The following is an 18,621-nucleotide window of genomic DNA, read 5'->3' as shown; positions in this document are numbered from 1 at the left end:
GGAAATTGTGGACTGCACTGTCTTGGAAACAAGAATCCTGCAGTGGTAAAACTTGTCCCTTCTCAACCACCCACACCGTCCCACAATGTCGTCCTTTTTCTCCAACTTTCCCAGTTTCTCTTGCAGGCAACACAGAAATGTCGGTATCTGAGGAGAAAAATCCACAAGTGGCACTACCTCAAATTAATTAACGTCCACAAGCGTCTCCTGCGTAAACCCCACTTGAATGAACCAGACTTGAAGAACATCTCTGTTCATCATCTGCTCCCATTCATTTTTCTATTGAATTGTGGCCCATTTTTCAGAAGTTTGTTTCCCACTCAACTGCTTTCAATGACAGATGGAACCTGGTGTGTTATCTTGCCTCATATCCGGGCTGCCACATGTAAAATCACTTTCCTGTCCTCCCCATCCCCTGCCCAACCCTCCGTAGTCCACCTAGATTCTTTCTTCTGCAATGGCTTCAACTGTGAGGTCATTGTGTTCTCATTCCAACAGCTTCTGGCCTTGTTGGCCTTTGAAATGGGGTGAGCCTGATGCAGAAAGGCAATGTTGAGGCTCAGGTTGCTACAATGGGCCTGTCTGGTGGGTGAGTGACCAACCTCTCCATTTATCCAAGAGGAAGCCTGCCTGGATTTCTGGCTTGTGGTCATCTTTGGCTCCGTATGGCCTATAACTGCCATTGCTCCTGACTGGCTTGGTTGTATATTCTGGCCGGTGCTCTTTTTCTGACAGCTCCTATTAACATGTGGAAGTCAGACATAAAAGTCAACATGGGCCTAAGTCCATCGATCTGATCCCACTGTGATTTTAACTTATTCTGCTTGGTCTGGATATGAAGAAAACTGGACATTTGGGGTGGGTGGGTGAGTTAAGAAGTCTCTTATGAACTATTCCTTCGCAATGAATTGTGAAATTGGGTGTTGCTGTCGTCGTTTCTTAAAAGGTAAAGGTACAGGGACCCCTGACCATTAGGTCCATCGTGGCCGACTCGGGTTGCAGCGCTCATCTCGCTTTATTGGCCGAGGGAGCCGGCGTACAGCTTCCGGGTCATGTGGCCAGCATGACTAAGCCGCTTCTGGCGAACCAGAGCAGCAAACGGAAACGCCATTTACCTTCCCAGCAGAGCGGTACCTATTTATCTACTTGCACTTTGATGTGCTTTCAAACTGCTAGGTTGGCAGGAGCAGGGACCGAGCAACGGGAGCTCATTCCGTCATGGGGATTCGAACCACCAACCTTCTAATCTGCAAGTCCTAGGCTCTGTGGTTTAACCCACAGCGCCACCCGCGTCCCTCCTGCTTAAGAGATATTCATTGGTAAATAAAAAGTTTAGGTTTGATAAGTCAGTCACTAGAACCTCAGTTTTCGAGTGTCTCGGAAGCTGAACAATTCAGAATGTGAACACTGAAAACCCGGAAGTAATTGCTTCCGTTTTCAAATACGCCTCAGAAGTTGTACGGCTTCTAAGGAATGTTTTTCATTGTTTCCCATTAACTTTGCAGCCCGCCCATTGATCCTCGGTTTTCGAACGCTTCGGAAATCAAACAGTCTTCCGGAACGGATTATGTTCGAAAACCGAGGTTCCACTGTATTTAACAAGCTTTGGGTGCAGTGGTTCAGTAACATTCAGTAATTTTATTTACAAAAAATATTTATATGCAACTACATGTTTAAAAAACACCAGAAAAAAAGCTTGCAACAACAGCATCTATAGGCAATAAAAGCAATGTAAAAAAAAAGTGGAGACCATCAGTGATTACAGAAACACTTTTTCTTTATTGCCTGCACAAGCTTGGTGGCAGAGAAAAGTTCGGCAAATTTTGTATCTCTGTTTTGGACAATAGGTGGCTCCCTTCTACTTTCTGGGTGCTCAGTAATGAACTACTGCGGCCTGTGCTATTGTGAGGGAATCTACGTAGAAGTGACTGTATTCAATATTGGGTGAAGGAACACCATCTTTTATAACAAGTGCATGACAGTGTAATCTTATGTATTTTTACTCAGGTGTACGTTTCACTGTGTTCAACAGTGTAAATGTGTGTAAGATGTAGCCTGGAAGTCAGATGGATGACTTATTGTGCTTCTCTCTTGGCCTTTCAACTGCAGAAGGGTGGCTTTGTTTTGTTTTGTTTTTTTATTGTGTGGAAGTATTTAAGAGGCTGTTGTTTTTGCTGTGGTATTGGCAGTTAATGCTTTACAAAGGACCCATTGATCTGAGTGCAGTTGAGGGGGTCACAGAATAGCCTGATCATGTGTTGCTTTTGTCTCCTTGTACTCCTTATCTTTTAAAAGGGACGCAGGTGGCGCTGTGGGTTAAACCACAGAGCCTAGAACTTGCCGATCAGAAGGTCGGCGGTTCGAATCCCCGCAATGACGGGGTGAGCTCCCGTTGCTCGGTCCCTGCTCCTGCCAACCTAGCAGTTTGAAAGCACATCAAGCGCAAGTAAATAAATAGGGCAGGAAAAGTCAACGGCATTTCCGTGCGCTGCTCTGGTTCACCAGAAGGAGCTTAGTCATGCTGACCACATGACCCGGAAGCTGTACGCCGGCTCCCTCGGCCAATAAAGGGAGATGAGCGCCGCAACCCCAGAGTCATCCACGACTGGACCTAATGGTCAGGGGTCCATTTACCTTTACCTTTACTCCTTATCTTTGTAGTAACTTAATTTCCTGTTGGACTTTTTATAACATGCTGTTATAAGAAAAAACTTCTCCCTTCCATTATGGGGTATTCCAGAGCCCGTAGAGAGTCCTTAAGTGGGTTCCCTATTGGTAGGAGAAAATAACAGAGGCCAACCAGAGAATATTGAGAAACAAAGCGGCTAGTAAGCCTGACCTTTATTAAAGGAACTGTTGCAACAGAGCCCCCACTCATCACACACAAGAGGGAGGAGAACCCTGAACAATGGTGCTCAAGCCCTTTTATAGACTTTTTAAATTGCCCACCCTGTAGCCCAAGACCACCCCCCAAAACATCATACATACATCACAGAAAGAGGTGGTCTACAGCAGAAATCCTGTCTTCCAGGATACCTGATAACAGTCACTGATTGCATTACCTGGGCAGCCTGGCTATTTTGTGGTGGTTAATACTTCAGTTCTTGAATCCAGGTCAAAGGCTCACCCTATTCATGCACAAATATGCCCTTAAAGACAGGATTTGCAAGCAAAAAGACAAAGGGAAGAATTTCCCCATTTGCTGCCCTTACTGCAGAGGAATATTAGAGGTCATTAGGAGAGTCAAAATGGCTCCACTATTGTTCTCCTGTACTATTTCAGACACATGGTTCATATATTTAGATATATGTGCATTTATGAATATCTATTCTATATTTGAGACCTTAAAATTCTTAAAACATCTCCTTGTACTCCTTTTCTTTGTAGTAAATTAATTTCCTCTTGGACTTTTTATAACACGTGTTTTGTTTTGTAACATGTGTTGTAACAGCCATTGGCTATAAGCAATAAAAATCTGACAGACGGATAACTTCTCCTTCAGGGTTCCTAATCTTCCTGGCACAGTTGATCCCGAGGACTTTGTGCTACCAACCAGGCAGCCCCCTCACGGCTGAAGAGTACGTGGACTTTTTTGCGTCCATGAGGCCCAAGTGGAAGGCAAGCTTGGTGTGTCAGGTCCGACATAGCAAAGGTTGCCAGTATCCTAAAATCCTACAGCTGGATCAGTATGAGAACCATGGCAAGATCCCAGATGGTATGTGCAGATCACTGGTTCACGCTTCAGATTCCCACCAGAACCCTTTTGTGTTGAGAGACTCTGGTTGCACTTTCTTCAATATATGATTCCCGCCAACAACAGCCATTTCTGCAGTCTGTAAATCTACAGATCTCTCTAAATATGTCCTGTAAATGTCTGTGCGGGTCCTATGGCAACCATCCTCAACTTTTTCAGACTTCAGGCCAACCTTTAAAACCAATTTTCAGCATAGAACCAACTTTTGAATTGTTTTTTTTTAAACAAAACGTTATAATTTCTTCTTTCACAAGGCATATCTACACTGGCGAAATGCAGGGTTTACAGTATTTCTTAACCCTGGGGAACCCTTGGAATTGTAGTTCTGTCAGGATGGGGAGGAGAGGTGGCTAATAAATACTTTTTAGTATCTGTAGCAAAAATACTTTTTAGTATCTGCAGATGTCAAGGAAATAAACAACTACCTGACTTTTAGAAGATATCTGAAGGGCAGTCCTGTTTCGGGAAGTCTTTAACATTTGATGTTTTATCGTGTTTTTAATATTCTATTGGGAGCTGCCCAGAGTGGCTGGGGAAACCCAGCCAGATGGGCAAGGTATAAATAATAAAATTATTATTATTATTATTATTATTATTACTACTATTATTATCTAGCAAACTACAGTTCACAAAAGGAGCATAGCTATCGCAATCAGCAAATATAGAACAAGCAAAAGATATACCGTATTTTTCACTCTATAGGACGCACTTTTTCCCCTCCAAAAATTAAGGGGAAATGTGTGTGCGTCCTATGGAGCAAATGCAGGCTCCTTGGCTTCAGCGATAGCAACGCGAAGCCTTTGAAGCGCAGAGGGAGCGCTCCCTCTGTGCACCGACCCCTCTCACTCTCCAGCCTTCAGGGATAGCCACCTGAAGCCTTTGGAGCACAGCGGGAACTTGCGCTGCGCTCCGAAGGCTTTGGTTTCCTTTGCTGAAGCCAGGAGAGCAAGAGTCTCCTGGCTTCAGCAGAGAGGGAGAGCTGGGCAGCACCCCTTCAGCGAAGGGAGAGGAGAAATGGAAGGGGCTCCATTTCTCCTGCCGCTTCACTGAAGGGGCGCTGAGCAGAGAGGGGGAGATTTTTTCTCTCTTGTTCTCCCCCTCTAAAACAAGGTGCGTCCTATGGTCGGGTGCATCCTATAGAGCGAAAAATACGGTATATTGCTAGACATGCCACATCTCTCTTTCCTTCTCTCTCCATGCTCCTCTTATTTTTCTATTTCTCTTCAAAAATTAAAATACAATGGTGGCTTTGCCAGGGAAGCAACCCTCCTTAGGTCGGGCCAAGACCCACTTGTGGATCCACTTGTGGATCCACACTCAGCCTACTAGATGAAGGCCTAAGAGAAGAAACAGAAGATGCTCTAGGCGTTTTCATCGGCTCACCTTTACTGCCGTTCTGTTCAGGGAGGACTCAATTCACCCGGAAACAGACCTGTGCAAGGCTTGCCCAGGAGTACCTTGGAGTGGATTGTGCCCTTTCCCTGCTTTGATTCCCCAAACCACAACTGTAACTATTAATCTGGATTTACATGGGAAGGGGAACGGGCTTTCATTAGTCTGCAACGATAATTCGATGCAATTCTGAATGTCTTGTGCTTTGGAAGCAAAACAATGTAAAAATTCTCCTCCCGGCTTTAAGGGACTGGGGGAAAAGAAATTGGCCAAAGGTAGTTTGTTGTTTGGCAATAGACTGCCACAGACCCCTCAATCATTAGAGAACATCAGTGCATAGCTCAGTTCAACAACTGGTGCATTTGTTTACTTCTGAGCAATGCTGGAGGATATGGTACTTTTCGTTCTTCCTTCCCATGGTAAGACTTTTCGCCTTCTGCTTCCAGGTCCCATCTGTGCAGATCTTCCTCACGTCATACGTTTTGAGACTTTTTGTCTATTTGCACAGTTTCGGTGTACAAACCGGAGATTCTACATCAAGGTGAGGAAGAGAGAAGTATGTCTGCCCGCTTCAATAGAGCTCCTGTTTTTAGAAGAATACGAAATTCTGAGTGATTTGGCTAAAAAGCAGAAGGTTGAGGCATGTGGATATCGTTATTTGTACAATTTGTATATTGTACCACCTTTCTATATTACCATATCCAAGGCGGTTTACAACTTGAAGAAACAACAAAATAGACAGCAAAGATCGCACACCTATAAACAATCTGATCCAATACAAAAAAAGTCATAATAAAAACACAACTTTAAAATAAACAACTTATATCAAATACAGTCGTACCTTGGTTTTCGAACGCCTTGTGAGTCGACCGTTTTGGCTCACAAACATTGCAAACCCGGAAGTGGCTGTTCCGGTTTGCGAACTATTTTTGGAAGCCGAGCATCCGACGGGGCTTCTGCAGCTTCTGGTTGGCTGCAGGAGCTTCCTGCAGCCAATCAGAAGTCATACTTTGGTTTGTGAACGTTTTGGAAGTCGAACGGACCTCCGGAACGGATTCTGTTTGACTTCCAAGGTACGACTGTAACGCAATATTCAGTAATTCGTCAGGCTGTAAGAGTAAACAGTAAAACTAAATATCAGCAAATAAAAATTAAACAGTTTACACTTAGCAATTACAATAAAGAATCACTAAACTACAATCGGTAAAGATAATGGCAAGTCACAATGCATAAAATACCACAAAACATACAAAACCATGTAAAAGGGTCAAACTGAGAAGCAAGGGCACACAACGTATAATTAAAAAAAATAAAAATCCCTGAACTACTCATGCTCTTACCAGCTGCTGAAATTTTAATTTATAGGGGGATTATGCAATTGCTACGCTTTCCTGCCTTTTCTTTTTCCAGTCCTTTATATCTGCTGCAGCAAGCAGGACTTTAATATTGCCTTGGCTCCAGGCTAGAAGGACTGAGGAATGAATGCAGAGAAGGGGTTGTGCTGTTAATACAACCAGACATCCCTAATTCCACTGCCTGTGGTGGATAGGCTCATTTCACCGCGGCCTCTTGGCCCAGCAGGTTTTGCAATTTCTTTTGTGGTGCTTCCAAAACTTGCAGAACCTGTGTGCCCAGAGAAACAATAGTGAATGTAGCTTCCCAATGCTTTTTTATTCCTGGCCCTGCCTCATCTTCCTTAGAAATGGGGCAGGGCTTTCAAGCAGGAGACGGGTGATACCTTTTTTTCAGATAATGTATTAAATTAGGGTTGTTTCAAGACAGAACATTGCTCTCTGTGTGCACGTTCTCCCTTTCCTTTTGCCCCCGGTAATCGGGTTTTGAAGATTTAATATTATTTGGAAAACCTGCCTGAAATATACTCGGAGTCGAGAGTGGATTTCATGCTCTTTATTCAGCTCATAGTGGTGAGGAGGAATCAAAGTTCCCCCACAACATCTGCTTTATATACATTATTTACACAATGAACCGCATGTGATTGGCTAATTCTGGAATTCTCCTGTAGGCCAATCAGGTTGTGGGTTCACTTCCACCTGGAGCTGGATTGGGTGGCACCTGCGGACCAATCATACTGCTGCATTGTTCTAGGACCAATCAGACTGCTGCATTCTGAATCCTATTGTTCTAGGACCAATCAGACTGCTGCATTCTGGATCCTATTGTTCTAGGACCAATCAGACTGCTGCATTCTGGATCCTATTGTTCTAGGACCAATCAGACTGCTGCATTCTGGATCCTATTGTTCTAGGACCAATCAGACTGCTGCATTCTGAATCCTATTGTTCTAGGACCAATCAGACTGCTGCATTTTGGATCCTATTGTTCTAGGACCAATCAGACTGCTGCATTTTGGATCCTATTCAACTCAGTACATAACACTGCCGAAATTCTTTTAGAAGAGGCGACAAAACAAATAGGTCTGCATGCCAGGGGAAGCGATGCTTCTTTCAAGCCTCTCTTTAAAAGAATATGAGGAATTCCACATCATGCTAAATTGATGGTTCAGAGCATCCCAGCTTATCAGACGTGATGATTCCCCCACATCACCTCGCACACTGTTCTGGCGCTCCTCCTGCCAACCCTGCCAGCCAATTTCAGGGGGGTGAAACCCTGTTGTGTAATCCAGTGCTGTATATGCACAAAGTATCAAATGTGGTGACAGTAATAATAATGCAACAAAACAACAAAGTGGCTTATAAGTATAAAACCAAATGTACTAGAATAATAGCTAGACTAGAGATAGAGTTGTAACCATTCAAGCAACAAACATACTAAGGTGCCATGTGCAAAACAAAGCCTGGAGATACTGTAAACATGGAGTGGATAAATCTACAACTGCATCTTAACAAGTTACATGTGCAATGAACGTTATAAACCGTTTCGTATGACTGGCTTTTCAGACTGATGAAGCGTATAGCGAAACCTGTAATATATCCGGAGAACAGATCTCCTTTTGCCCACTTGCGCTACTCTCACCAGGGAGGTGGCTTTGAATTGACTTTCCGTGATTGAGCCATGCATACGGCTTTGTGTTTCCAACTCAAGACCCATTGAAGAACATCTCATCCAGTTCAATCTTTGAAAAACAGCTTTGGAAAACTTTTCCATATTCTCCAGTGTGCTACCCTTGCCATTGTGGCGGCACAGGGTTGCCGTTCTGTGATTGGACTTACACTACTTGTTGAACGGTTCATTTATCCAGTCTGCATAACGTTTATTGCACATGTAACTTGTTAAGATACTGTTGTACATTTATCCACTCCACGTTTACAGTATCTCCAGGCTTTGTTTTGCACGTGGCACCTTAATATGTTTGTTGCTTGAATGGTTACAATTCTATCTCTGTTCTAGCTATTATTCTAGTAAATTTGTTTTTATACAGTGGTACCTCGGGTTAAGTATTTAATTCGTTCCGGAGGTCCGTTCTTAACCTGAAACTGTTCTTAACCTGAAGCACCACTTTAGCCAGTGGGGCCTCCCGCTGCTGCCGTGCCACCGGAGCACGATTTCTGTTCTCATCCTGAAGCAAAGTTCTTAACCTGAAGCACTATTTCTGGGTTAGCGGAGTCTGTAACCTGAAGCGTATGTAACCTGAGGTACCACTGTACTTATAAGCCAGTTTGTGGTGTTGTTGTTTTGTTGTAATCCAGTGATAGCCAAACTTGGCACTCCAGCTGTTTTGGGACTACAACTCCCATCATCCCTAGCTAACAGGACCAGTGCTCAGGGATGATGGGAATTGTAGACCCAAAACAGCTGGAGGGCTAAGTTTGGCCATCACTGGTGTAAGCAGTAGTCCTACCCTATATGTTTTTCCATCCCAGGTGAGGTGGAAAGCTTCCATTTCCCCCTAAACCACAGACATCATGCAGAAGACCTCTTATTTTGGCATAGAAGCGGCATATGAAATAAGTACAGCTGGACCTAACCGCACCAGGGAGCCAGGTCTGCTTGGAATAGCAGCAGAAAATAGGCCTTCACTGTGGTTATGGTCTTTCAAGAGGGGAGGTCCTTTTCCCCCTTCTTTTTTAATGGGAGGAATGTGGAAATTGGGAAATCCCTGTATACCCGAAGGACCGTTTCCACCCCCATAGTCCAGCCTGGACACTAAAGTCCAGCACCAAGGACCTACTGGCAGTTCCCTCACTGCAAGACATGAATCCACAAGGAACCAGGCAGAGGGCCTTTTCTGTAGTGGCTCCTGCCCTGTGGAACACCCTCTGGTCAGATGTCAAGGGGAAAAAAAACAACTATCTGTCTTTTAGAAGACATCTGAAGGCAGCCCTCTTTAGGGAAGTTTTTAATGTTTGATATTTTACTGTGTTTGATGTTTTAATTTGTTGGAAGCCGCCCAGTCAGACTGGCGGCCTAGAATACTAATACTAATACTAATACAGTGGTACCTCGGGTTACAGACGCTTCAGGTCACAGACTCCGCTAACCCAGAAATAGTACCTCGGGTTAAGAACTTTGCTTCAGGATGAGAACAGAAATCGCACGGCGGTGGCAGTGTGGCAGCAGCAGGAGGCCCCATTAGCTAAAGTGGTCCCTCAGGTTAAGAACAGTTTCAGGTTAAGAATGGACCTCCAGAATGAATTAAGTTCTTAACCCGAGGTACCACTGTACTAATACTAATACCAGGTAATGAACGAGGTCTGATGAGAAATGTAGACAGTCTTCTTTTACATGGGGGCGTGGGAGAGAAGATTCTTCACCCAAGACAACTTGGTCATGTTTTCCCAAATTTTCTCCTTCCTCCACCCCCACCCTGGATAGCGGATACTGTGCCCAGAGTTTGAAGAGGATGGGGATGAACACGAACACGAGGTTCACGAACATGAGGTTCACGAACATGAACACAGGCATGAACATGAGTACGAACACATGCACAGACATGAAGACGAGTATGAGGATCAAGACGAAGTCAATGCCGTTTCTCCATCCCCAAGCCAGTTGCGTAACATGCCACCAATAGACCATAGTGCCACACCCTCCCGCGACGCCCGCCTCCGCTCCAACATCGACGCCATTTTGAAATATTCCTTTGCCGTCTCAGGCCAGGAGCCCGTGGCCAGGGAACGCTCCCTCTCAACTCCCTCCAGCACGCCGGACTACGTGAGTGCCGTGCTCGTCGCGGCCACTGCGGAAGCCGTGTCCACCACCGAAACAGCTGTCTCTGAAGCTGAAGAGCTGTCAGTCACCAAGGGGCTCTCGAACCAGCAGCTCCACAAGAGCATCCACCGCCTGATCGGCATGGCCTTCTCCCTGGAGCAATCCCTGAATGCTGAGAACGCGCAGCCTTACAAAGAATCAAAGGAAGAAGGCAGGGAAGGAGACCTGAATATGCTGACTAGCCAGGAAGGGTCCGGTTCCAAGGGGAGGTAAGGGCAAGTCTTGCTCCCAAGCCAAAAATAGTAACATTTGCTGAGGAAAACAGGCCCCCAGAGCACAGGCGGCGGTGCCTAGAGGAAGATGCCTAGCGATGGGACACCTTTGTTGTCAGCTCCCACCGGCTCCTCCCTTTCGTTTCCCCTCATTATATCGACTAACTATATATTTCTATATTTCCAAAATGCTTGTGCGGACTAAAGTTATAAGTAGAAAATAAAAAGTGCATTGAGGACAAATAATGTGGGAAGTCCTAAAGTTTATTTTCAAGACTTGCTTCTTCAACTCGGTCAACATAGTCACCCCAACAGACAATGCACAGGGTTTGGTTATTCTGGCACACTGCAAAACAACTGAGTCACCCCCATCATTCCTCTGCTCTCAGTTTACTCCTCTGTGCTGCCTCCTTCCCAGATCTCCTACATCACCAATCCATGTTCCTCTCAATTGTTGATTGTAAGGTGCTTTCTGGTCAGGGTTTGCATTCAGGCTTTATTTTGTACAGGGCCTAGCACCCTATGAGTGCTAAATCAATGTGGATGAGCGACAGCTGCATTGCTTTGTTTTATGAGGGAAATCATTGGTTCTCCATATCCTTACTCCTTTAAAAACAACTTACCCAAAGATATACAAAATTATTGACATTGATGCAACGCTTCAGCTCCCAGTTTGGGCCAGTCTAGCAGTTCCTCAATTATTTATCCATTGTGACGGCCATGTTACAAACAGCCACAAGCCCACACACTCTAAAACCAAGTAAAAAACAAAGAAGACCAAATCCACTCACTTTTAAAAAGAGAGAAAGAGCAGCTACTTCAGGAAAGAGTGGATTCTAAGGGCGCATATCTGTTTCATAATGAGCGAAGAATTAAACTTCGGTTGAGGTTTTAGATGTAATGGAATGACTTTTCCTGAGTAATTAATAGGTACAAATTGGTTCATTGTCATCCCATTTATACCCATTTGAGGGCTGGGACTTTATCTTTCCCGAAGAGTGGCAGCAGCTCATTTTGGGGACTTCCACTTCTTTTTCGTAGACTTCTTTGAACATCGTGTCATTTGGAGAGAAAGGGTTGGTGCTAATGGAACTTGCCTTTTCCGCTACCACCCCCAAATGTCCCACAATGATGCAATTCTCAGAGCATTCTGGGAAATTATAATGGCAGCTTCCCCAAATCAGCTCTGTTGCTGCCGACCCAGGAAGCAGCAGCAGCGACGACAAAAAGTTGAAACGCAGACAAGAAGCCATGAATGTGGAAAGAAATTTGGTTTGAATGAACAAATAACAGGTTGTTTCAAATAAAGAAATGGGGGGGGGGACACATCACATCCTCAGGTGATGTAGAGGAAAGGAGTGATGGGGAGAAAGGAATCGGTACTTGTAGGTGTTGTCAGGCGCTAGTTGATGCTCACAGCCCTACAGGGGGCAAACATCCTGTTCATTATTGTCACCTGTTTAGCTATCTTCTCAAAAAATGCAAGCAATGAGAAGAGCAAAGTGAAGAGCAGTAGTCTCCACTTCCCTCCTGCCTTCCTCCTACCCTGGGAGTTGTAGGGATTGGGTCCAGAAGAACAAGGCGAGGGAGTAGGTCATGGTGCCTTGGTGAGGAGAAGGGAGACCCACAAAGATGGGGGACATGTTACCCAAGGGTCCGCCAATCCCTGGACCTGGAACTAAGACAAGGGACTAATGTTCTCCTCACCTGCCTCGTCTTTCCTCCAGAACCCCTACTCCTCCTTTCCCCTAGTCATACATTTCTCCTTAAAAAACCTTCAGTGTATCTGAAGAAGTGTGCATGCACACGAAAGCTCATACCAAGAACTAACTTAGTTGGTCTTTAAGGTGCTACTGGAAGGAATTTTTTTAAATTTTTTTTTAAAAAGACGTTTGTCAGGGTTTCATATCTGCACATTTGTTGGGACCCAAGAGTTTGCTGGTGTATCCTGCTAGAGTGTTAATGTTTCCCAAGCCTTTGGCAGTTCCACACTTTCAGATAATGCATTGCAAAACCATAGAGCACAATTAGATTTTCTGGCAGCTGTAAGTAGAGCTTAAAGGAGCATGTTGCGAATTCAAAAGCAACGTCTGTGCTTGGCATTCAGTACTGCACTAAGATGATCATTCCATCAGGGCAAAGATTTCTGCTTGCCAAATTCTCCCATCTCCACATCCCGCACACTGTTCTGCAACATTCTCCAGACAGATTTCAGAGTGGATTTTAGGGGGGGAGGGAGGAAATCCTCATTGTGCTAGTAGGATTCCTTAGTCCAGGTTAGAAAATCCAGCCGTATATGTTAGCATCAGTTATTTATTAACCTAAACAACTGCATATTCAATCATATGTAAGATCTGCTTTGAAATTGTCAACTTCTTTTGCTAATTTTCCAATTGCATGGGCATTTCTTTCTTTTTGCCAATCACCATCCACGATGGCCCATTCACAAAAACAGGGCATCACTTGATTACTTGTCTGTAATTGGAAAAAAAACATGCACATATTCTGACGGCCCATCAGTGTGGTGGTATGGTAATAGGATTCTCTGTGGATAACTATTTATGGGTTCCTCCAAAGCATAGGTTTCCTCCTTTATGGGACCCAGGGAAGACTATTTTGTGAGGCTCTGCATTACGCCATAGGGGCACTTGTCCTGTGGATTTACCATATTTTTTGCTCTATAAGACTCACTTTTTCCCTCCTAAAAAGTAAGGGGAAATGTGTGTGCGTCTTATGGAGCGAATGCAGGCTGCGCAGCTATCCCAGAAGCCAGAACAGCAAGAGGGATTGCTGCTTTCACTGCGCAGCGATCCCTCTTGCTGTTCTGGCTTCTGAGATTCAGAATATATATATTTTTTGTTTTTCTCCTCCAAAAAGTAGGTGCATCTTATGGTCTGGTGCGTCTTATAGAGTGAAAAATACGGTAAAGAAGGACCTCTTCTGAGGCTCAAACAAGGCATGAGAGTAGATACGGGTTTGCCACTGAAAATGGCAGTTGGGTATCAACTTCCCCTTCCTCTATCTGCTTAGATAGTGCAGCATGCATTTCCCCACACATGAGTCATCTTAGTCCCATGTTTCCTTAATTAGTTACAATGAGAAGGGGGCGGGGATTGACATAGAAGGCTGCCATTTTCAGCGGTTTCTTCTTGGGCTGATGAGCACCCAGGTATCGGAGCTGCCTCCAAGAGATATTGTGAGGGGGTTGGGAGATCAAAATGGCCCTCCTTCTCACAATTTCCTTCTCTCCATTTCTCCTTTGTTGCCTTAGCCTCTTAGCTCTTGACAAGGAAGAAGCTCTGGTGATTCTCTGCTATGCAGTGCTGCAAGACATTTGCATATCCTCAGCTGTTAGCAAGGCCTGGAAACAAATGGAGTCAAAAACCTTTGGCTTTGGGGATTTGGTAAGCTCCGTGCTGGATGCCAGTTTCATACCTTCTCGCAGCAGAGCCCAGCAGTTGACCACCTTAAATTTCGGTGCCACCTTCTGAGCTAGTAAGAGGTCTTGATAAGAGGAGGAGGGGAGGCAGAACTTTATTTGTGAATTTATAATCTTCACTTTCATTTTAAAAAGAATGCAGCAAGGCGGAATGCAACATATAAAAAGAAAATAAAATAATAGATCGTCCATACAAAACATAACAACAACAAAAAGAACATTCATGTGGTAAATGCCTGTCTATACAAAGGTTTCAAAAAACTTCTGAGGGAAGAATAAGCAGTTCCACAGGGCAGGGCTCAGCACACGAAAGGATCAGTCTCTAGTGATGGTCAACCAGGACTCAGGGATGTGTGGCACCACCAGAAGTGTCCCATCAGAAGATCTCAGTGACTGAAGTGGAACACAGGAATCAGACAACTGGCACCCAAGTTATTTAGGCCTTTGAGAATTCACACAAGTACCTTGAACCTGGCCTAGCAGCAAATCAATTTTTGGATCCAGCTAAACCACAGAGCCTAGGACTTGCCGATCAGAAGGTCGGTGGTTCGAATCCCCGCGACAGGGTGAGCTCCCGTTGCTCGGTCCCTGCTCCTGCCAACCTAGCAGTTTGAAAGCACGTCAAAGTGCAAGTAGATAAATAGGTACTGCTCCGGCGGGAAAGTAAACGGCGTTTCCGTGCGCTGCTCTGGTTCGTCAGAAGCGGCTTAGTCATACTGGCCACATGACCCGGAAGCTGTACGCCGGCTCCCTCGGCCAATAAAGTGAGATGAGCTCCGCAACCCCAGAATCGGCCACCACTGGACCTAATGGTCAGGAATCCCTTTACCTTTACCTCAGTTACAAGGGCATATCCTCCAAGCACCCCTTTTTTCCAGGGGCAGTCCTGGAATTACGAAAGCCATCCTGGCTTTTGACTTGATCCCAAAATGTCCCTGTTTCCCCTGCCCATGGTGCTGCCACTGAGCTCAAAGAGAAGGGTGAGCCAGCGCTTGTCCCAAGCAACAGCAGTGGCAGCTGTGAAGGAGAATCTCATGGGCTCTCTATGGCTGCCATTGCCAGCCTCCTCTTTTGGGCAGCTCCTAGTGGCTGCTGGAGAGTGGGTGAGGAGGAAGAGAAGCTGCCAGACACTTGTCCCTATTTTCATCTGAGGAACGTTGCAGGGTAGGCAAGGCGCCGCACTCTGAACAGAAGGACCAACATGTTGGGAAGGACTGCACCCGCAACAGTGGTTTGCCACATGCTTCAAGACAGAGAGGTAGATTGTTCCAGCAGGCGCGGCTATGTTTTGGTCCTTCTCATTGCTCCATCACTCCCTAGGTGTGTGATAGCCTTGGCCGACGCCATGCCGACATGTGCTCTGAGTGTGCTTTCTGCTCCCTGAAGACAGAGCAGTGCCAAGGAGCCTCCAATCTGAAGCGTACCCACTGTGTTGGTGGCATATTCACATCCTACATCAACCCAGGGATCTTGGCTGAACACCAGGCTATGCATTCCAGGGTAAGCCAAACATTTAGGTTGCCCAGATATTAGAGAAAGCTTCACTTACGGGCAAGTTCCATTGATTCCGCCCCTTTCCCTCCTCCACATTTTTTACCACCAGGTCCCCACAGGGGTAGAAGAGTATTTTGGGGTTGAGACATATGCCGGCTTGAAAGCAGATTATTGGTGCGGTCGCTTGGCTGCTCGTGGCTGTGATGATTATCGGGTGTCTCTGTGGTTGAAGACAGAGTATTCCTCCTTCCAAAAAGGAGATTTCCCGAAAGAAGTGAGTATTAATGGAATATCTGTCCCTTGCCCCCATCATCTTGGTTTGTTCCTGTCACCCCCACCACCTTGTCATTTCCTTCTTCCCAGATCTGCGACTCGACAGGAGTTCAACACCCCACCTACTGTGCTTTCAAGAGCAAGCAGTGTCTGAAAGACAGCCATGCTGGAGAGAAGGTGGGAGATGACACCTTCAAGTTCCCTTCTTGAAGCTTAAGTATAAGAAATCAGTTGTTTGTTGAGTGCTCCCTCATTATGGAAAGGCAAAGCTTATCCCCATCCCGTTCCTTTCAACTAAAAAGAAAAGAGGTAGAAAGCAACAAGGCTGTCTTTGTTTAGTTGGATCATGCATTGAGGGCTCATCCAGACTTCCTTTTGTGCCATGTTTCTGGGCACAGGTCTGCATTTTCAAGCACCGTGCCTGAGCATTTGCTTGTTTTTGTCATGGCGATTTCCCCGGGAACACCTGTGTTTTACTGAGAAGAAAAGGTGCAGTGATAGGGGCAGATGGGGCTCGTCAGCCTGGGAAGGGAGCCCATCTGGGAGAAGGAAAGCTCTGGTCCTAAACCTTGCAGCATATCTTTGGGAGAAGAAAAAACTCAGGAGTAAAAAGCAGAGACATCACCTTGCCAACAAAGGTCCGTATAGTAAAAGCTCTGGTTTTCCCAGTAGTGATGTATGGAAGCGAGAGCTGGACCATAAAGAAGGCTGATCGCCGAAGAATTGATGCTTTTGAATTCTGGTGCTGGAGGAGACTCTTGAGAGTCCCATGGACTGCAAGAAGATCAAACCTCTCCATTCGGAAGGAAATCAGCCCTGAGTGCTCACTGGAAGGACAGATCTTGAAGCTGAGGCTCCAATACTTTGACCACCTCGTGAGAAGAGAAGACTCCCTGGAAAAGACCCTGATGTTGGGAAAGATGGAGGGCACAAGGAGAAGGGGACGACAGAGGACGAGATGGTTGGACAGTGTTCTTGAAGCTACCAGCATGAGTTTGACCAAACTGCGGGAGGCAGTGGAAGACAGGAGGGCCTGGCGTTCTCTGGTCCAGGGGGTCACGAAGAGTCAGACACGACTAGAGGACTAAGCAACAACAACAAACCCTACACAAATCCGGTGTGGCATCCCTAAGTCCTATAGCCAAGCTGGTGCCAAACGTATTGCTCTGCTTTCCTCTGGAGCACACCAGAGAGACCGAGAATGGCGTCTTGTCATCCAGACAGCCCAGGATTTCCATGCACACTGCCCAGGCTTGCACCCTGGGGGAAGTCTTTTTTTGCTGCTGAATCAATGTGATTTCCCATGGATTGCTGCTTCCTCCAATTCAGTGGTAAAATTCCTCCAATTCAGTGGTAAAATGCAGGTTTTCCCTGGGAAAACAAAAACCACTTGGACATGGAGCTTTAAAGCTCAGACCTGTGCCTGGAAAGGGTGGCGCAACAAGAAATCTGGAGGAGCCCTTAGCTGCTCTTTTGCAAGTCATTTCCAAGGAGTCAGCAGCTCTGTTCCCTATCTTGGTTCAGTCTTTGCAGAGTACAGTGGTACCTCTGGTTGCGAATGGGATCTGTTCCGGAGTCCCATTTGCAACCTGAAAAGAACGCACCCCGCGTCTGTGCATGCGCTGGTCGCAATTCGCTGCTTCTGTGCATGCGCATGACGTCATTTTGCATGTCTGCGCATGCAGCGAAACCCGGAAGTAACCCTTTCCGGTACTTCCAGGTCGCCGCGGGACACAACCTGAAAACGTGCAGGGCAACTTTAGCCCTCCAGATGTTGATGAACTACAATTGCCATTGCCATTGAGGGGAGTTGCAGTCCATCTGGAGGACCAAGTGTTCCCCACACCAATTCTAAAGGATGCCAAGTTCCACTTGGCTAGTAGTGGCAAACTTTGGTCTCTCAAATTTCAGTGGCACCCTGTGCGATGCTAAAACCTGGCGCCCTCCCCTGCCTCTTGCGCTCCGTTCTACAGCACTGTTATGGTGCCCCCTGCAACGCAGTGCCCAGTGCGACCGAACTGGTGGCTTTACCCTAACCCTGTGGTTAGTTTGGGGCAAGGTGATTTGATCCTTTGTCAGAAGCGGAGAAGTAAACTCTAATGTTCTGTTCTTCTTCTTTCACCCCTTTGTCCTCAGGTGATGCGGAAGCCTTGCCAAAAAAACCAGACTTACCGAGTGCTAAGTAGGGAGGAAGGGGAAGAGGAAGTGGTGCTTTGGAACAAGAAATTCTTTCTCAGTAATGGAGAGGGGGGAGAGTGAAAGGAGTGGCTCCAATGGCGAGGCAGTAAGGCAGAGAAGATGCAGCACATAGAGACGAACGCATGCACAGTGTGTGACGCTCATCTGATACAAGGCATTTGGCAGGGCACAGTCTCTGCTGGTCTCTTCTGCTTGGTATTAGGAGTGATGTCACTGTGGATACTCTCGCTGTACAGCTAAAATGTGTCTCTATAGCACCAACCATCTTCACCCAAATCCTTCAGGCTCATCTGGGTCTCTGCAACCTAGAGCAGAATCCGCAAGAAGGCACAGCATAGCCATTTAACCCCAGTGATCCTTACCCATATCTCCATCAGTGAATTCAAATCTCAACACTATTGCTAAGCCATATGCTTTGTATTCTAATACATAAAGGACCATCTCTTCAGCTCTGTAGGGCTGCTCAGTGTGGTGTCTTCATTTCTGGTGAACATTTTGGTGACTTATTTTTATCAGATCACAGCCTGCTTGCAAGTGCAGATGTTTCCCCTTAACAAGCCCAAGTCTCATGACCAGAAAGTAAATTCTATGTTCAGAATTTAGCATTAGACAAGCTTGACATGCGTTACCCAATCTGTCACTTCGCTTCCTTCGTCCAGAATTTGATT

The 18,621-nt window shown here is 45.8% G+C and overlaps 1 protein-coding gene across 2 annotated transcripts; it reads left to right on the top strand.

Annotated features, from left to right (window-relative positions):
• Window positions 1-476: 476 nt before the first annotated feature.
• ACRBP (acrosin binding protein) lies at window positions 477-18,389 on the top strand. Of its 2 annotated transcripts, XM_082206095.1 has the most exons (9): window positions 477-589; window positions 3,503-3,715; window positions 5,593-5,687; window positions 9,941-10,545; window positions 13,820-13,952; window positions 15,308-15,487; window positions 15,591-15,755; window positions 15,845-15,931; window positions 17,891-18,382. In XM_082206095.1, exons 1-9 carry the CDS (start codon window positions 550-552, stop codon window positions 18,011-18,013), a joined length of 1,641 nt encoding a protein of 546 aa, XP_082062221.1. In that variant the 5' UTR covers window positions 477-549; the 3' UTR covers window positions 18,014-18,382. The 2 variants fall into 2 exon arrangements, with proteins under 2 accessions (XP_082062221.1, XP_082062222.1); XM_082206096.1 differs by lacking the exon at window positions 3,503-3,715 and having other exon boundaries at window positions 503-589; window positions 17,891-18,389.
• Window positions 18,390-18,621: the final 232 nt, after the last annotated feature.

This window comes from Podarcis vaucheri (assembly GCF_965113315.1).
Source record: "Podarcis vaucheri genome assembly, chromosome: 17".
NCBI classification, from domain to species: Eukaryota; Metazoa; Chordata; class Lepidosauria; order Squamata; family Lacertidae; genus Podarcis; species Podarcis vaucheri.
Note: the sequence above shows the minus strand (reverse complement) of the source record. Positions and strands in the feature narration are given on the sequence as shown.

Bases quoted from the DNA above. Each gene is read 5' to 3' on its own strand.
- ACRBP (XM_082206095.1), top strand. From the start codon at position 550: ATGTTGAGGCTCAGGTTGCTACAATGGGCCTGTCTGGTGG. The intron at 13,953-15,307 runs GTAAGCTCCGTG...ATCACTCCCTAG, and splicing joins CCTTTGGCTTTGGGGATTTG to GTGTGTGATAGCCTTGGCCG. The intron at 15,756-15,844 runs GTGAGTATTAAT...CCTTCTTCCCAG, and splicing joins AAGGAGATTTCCCGAAAGAA to ATCTGCGACTCGACAGGAGT.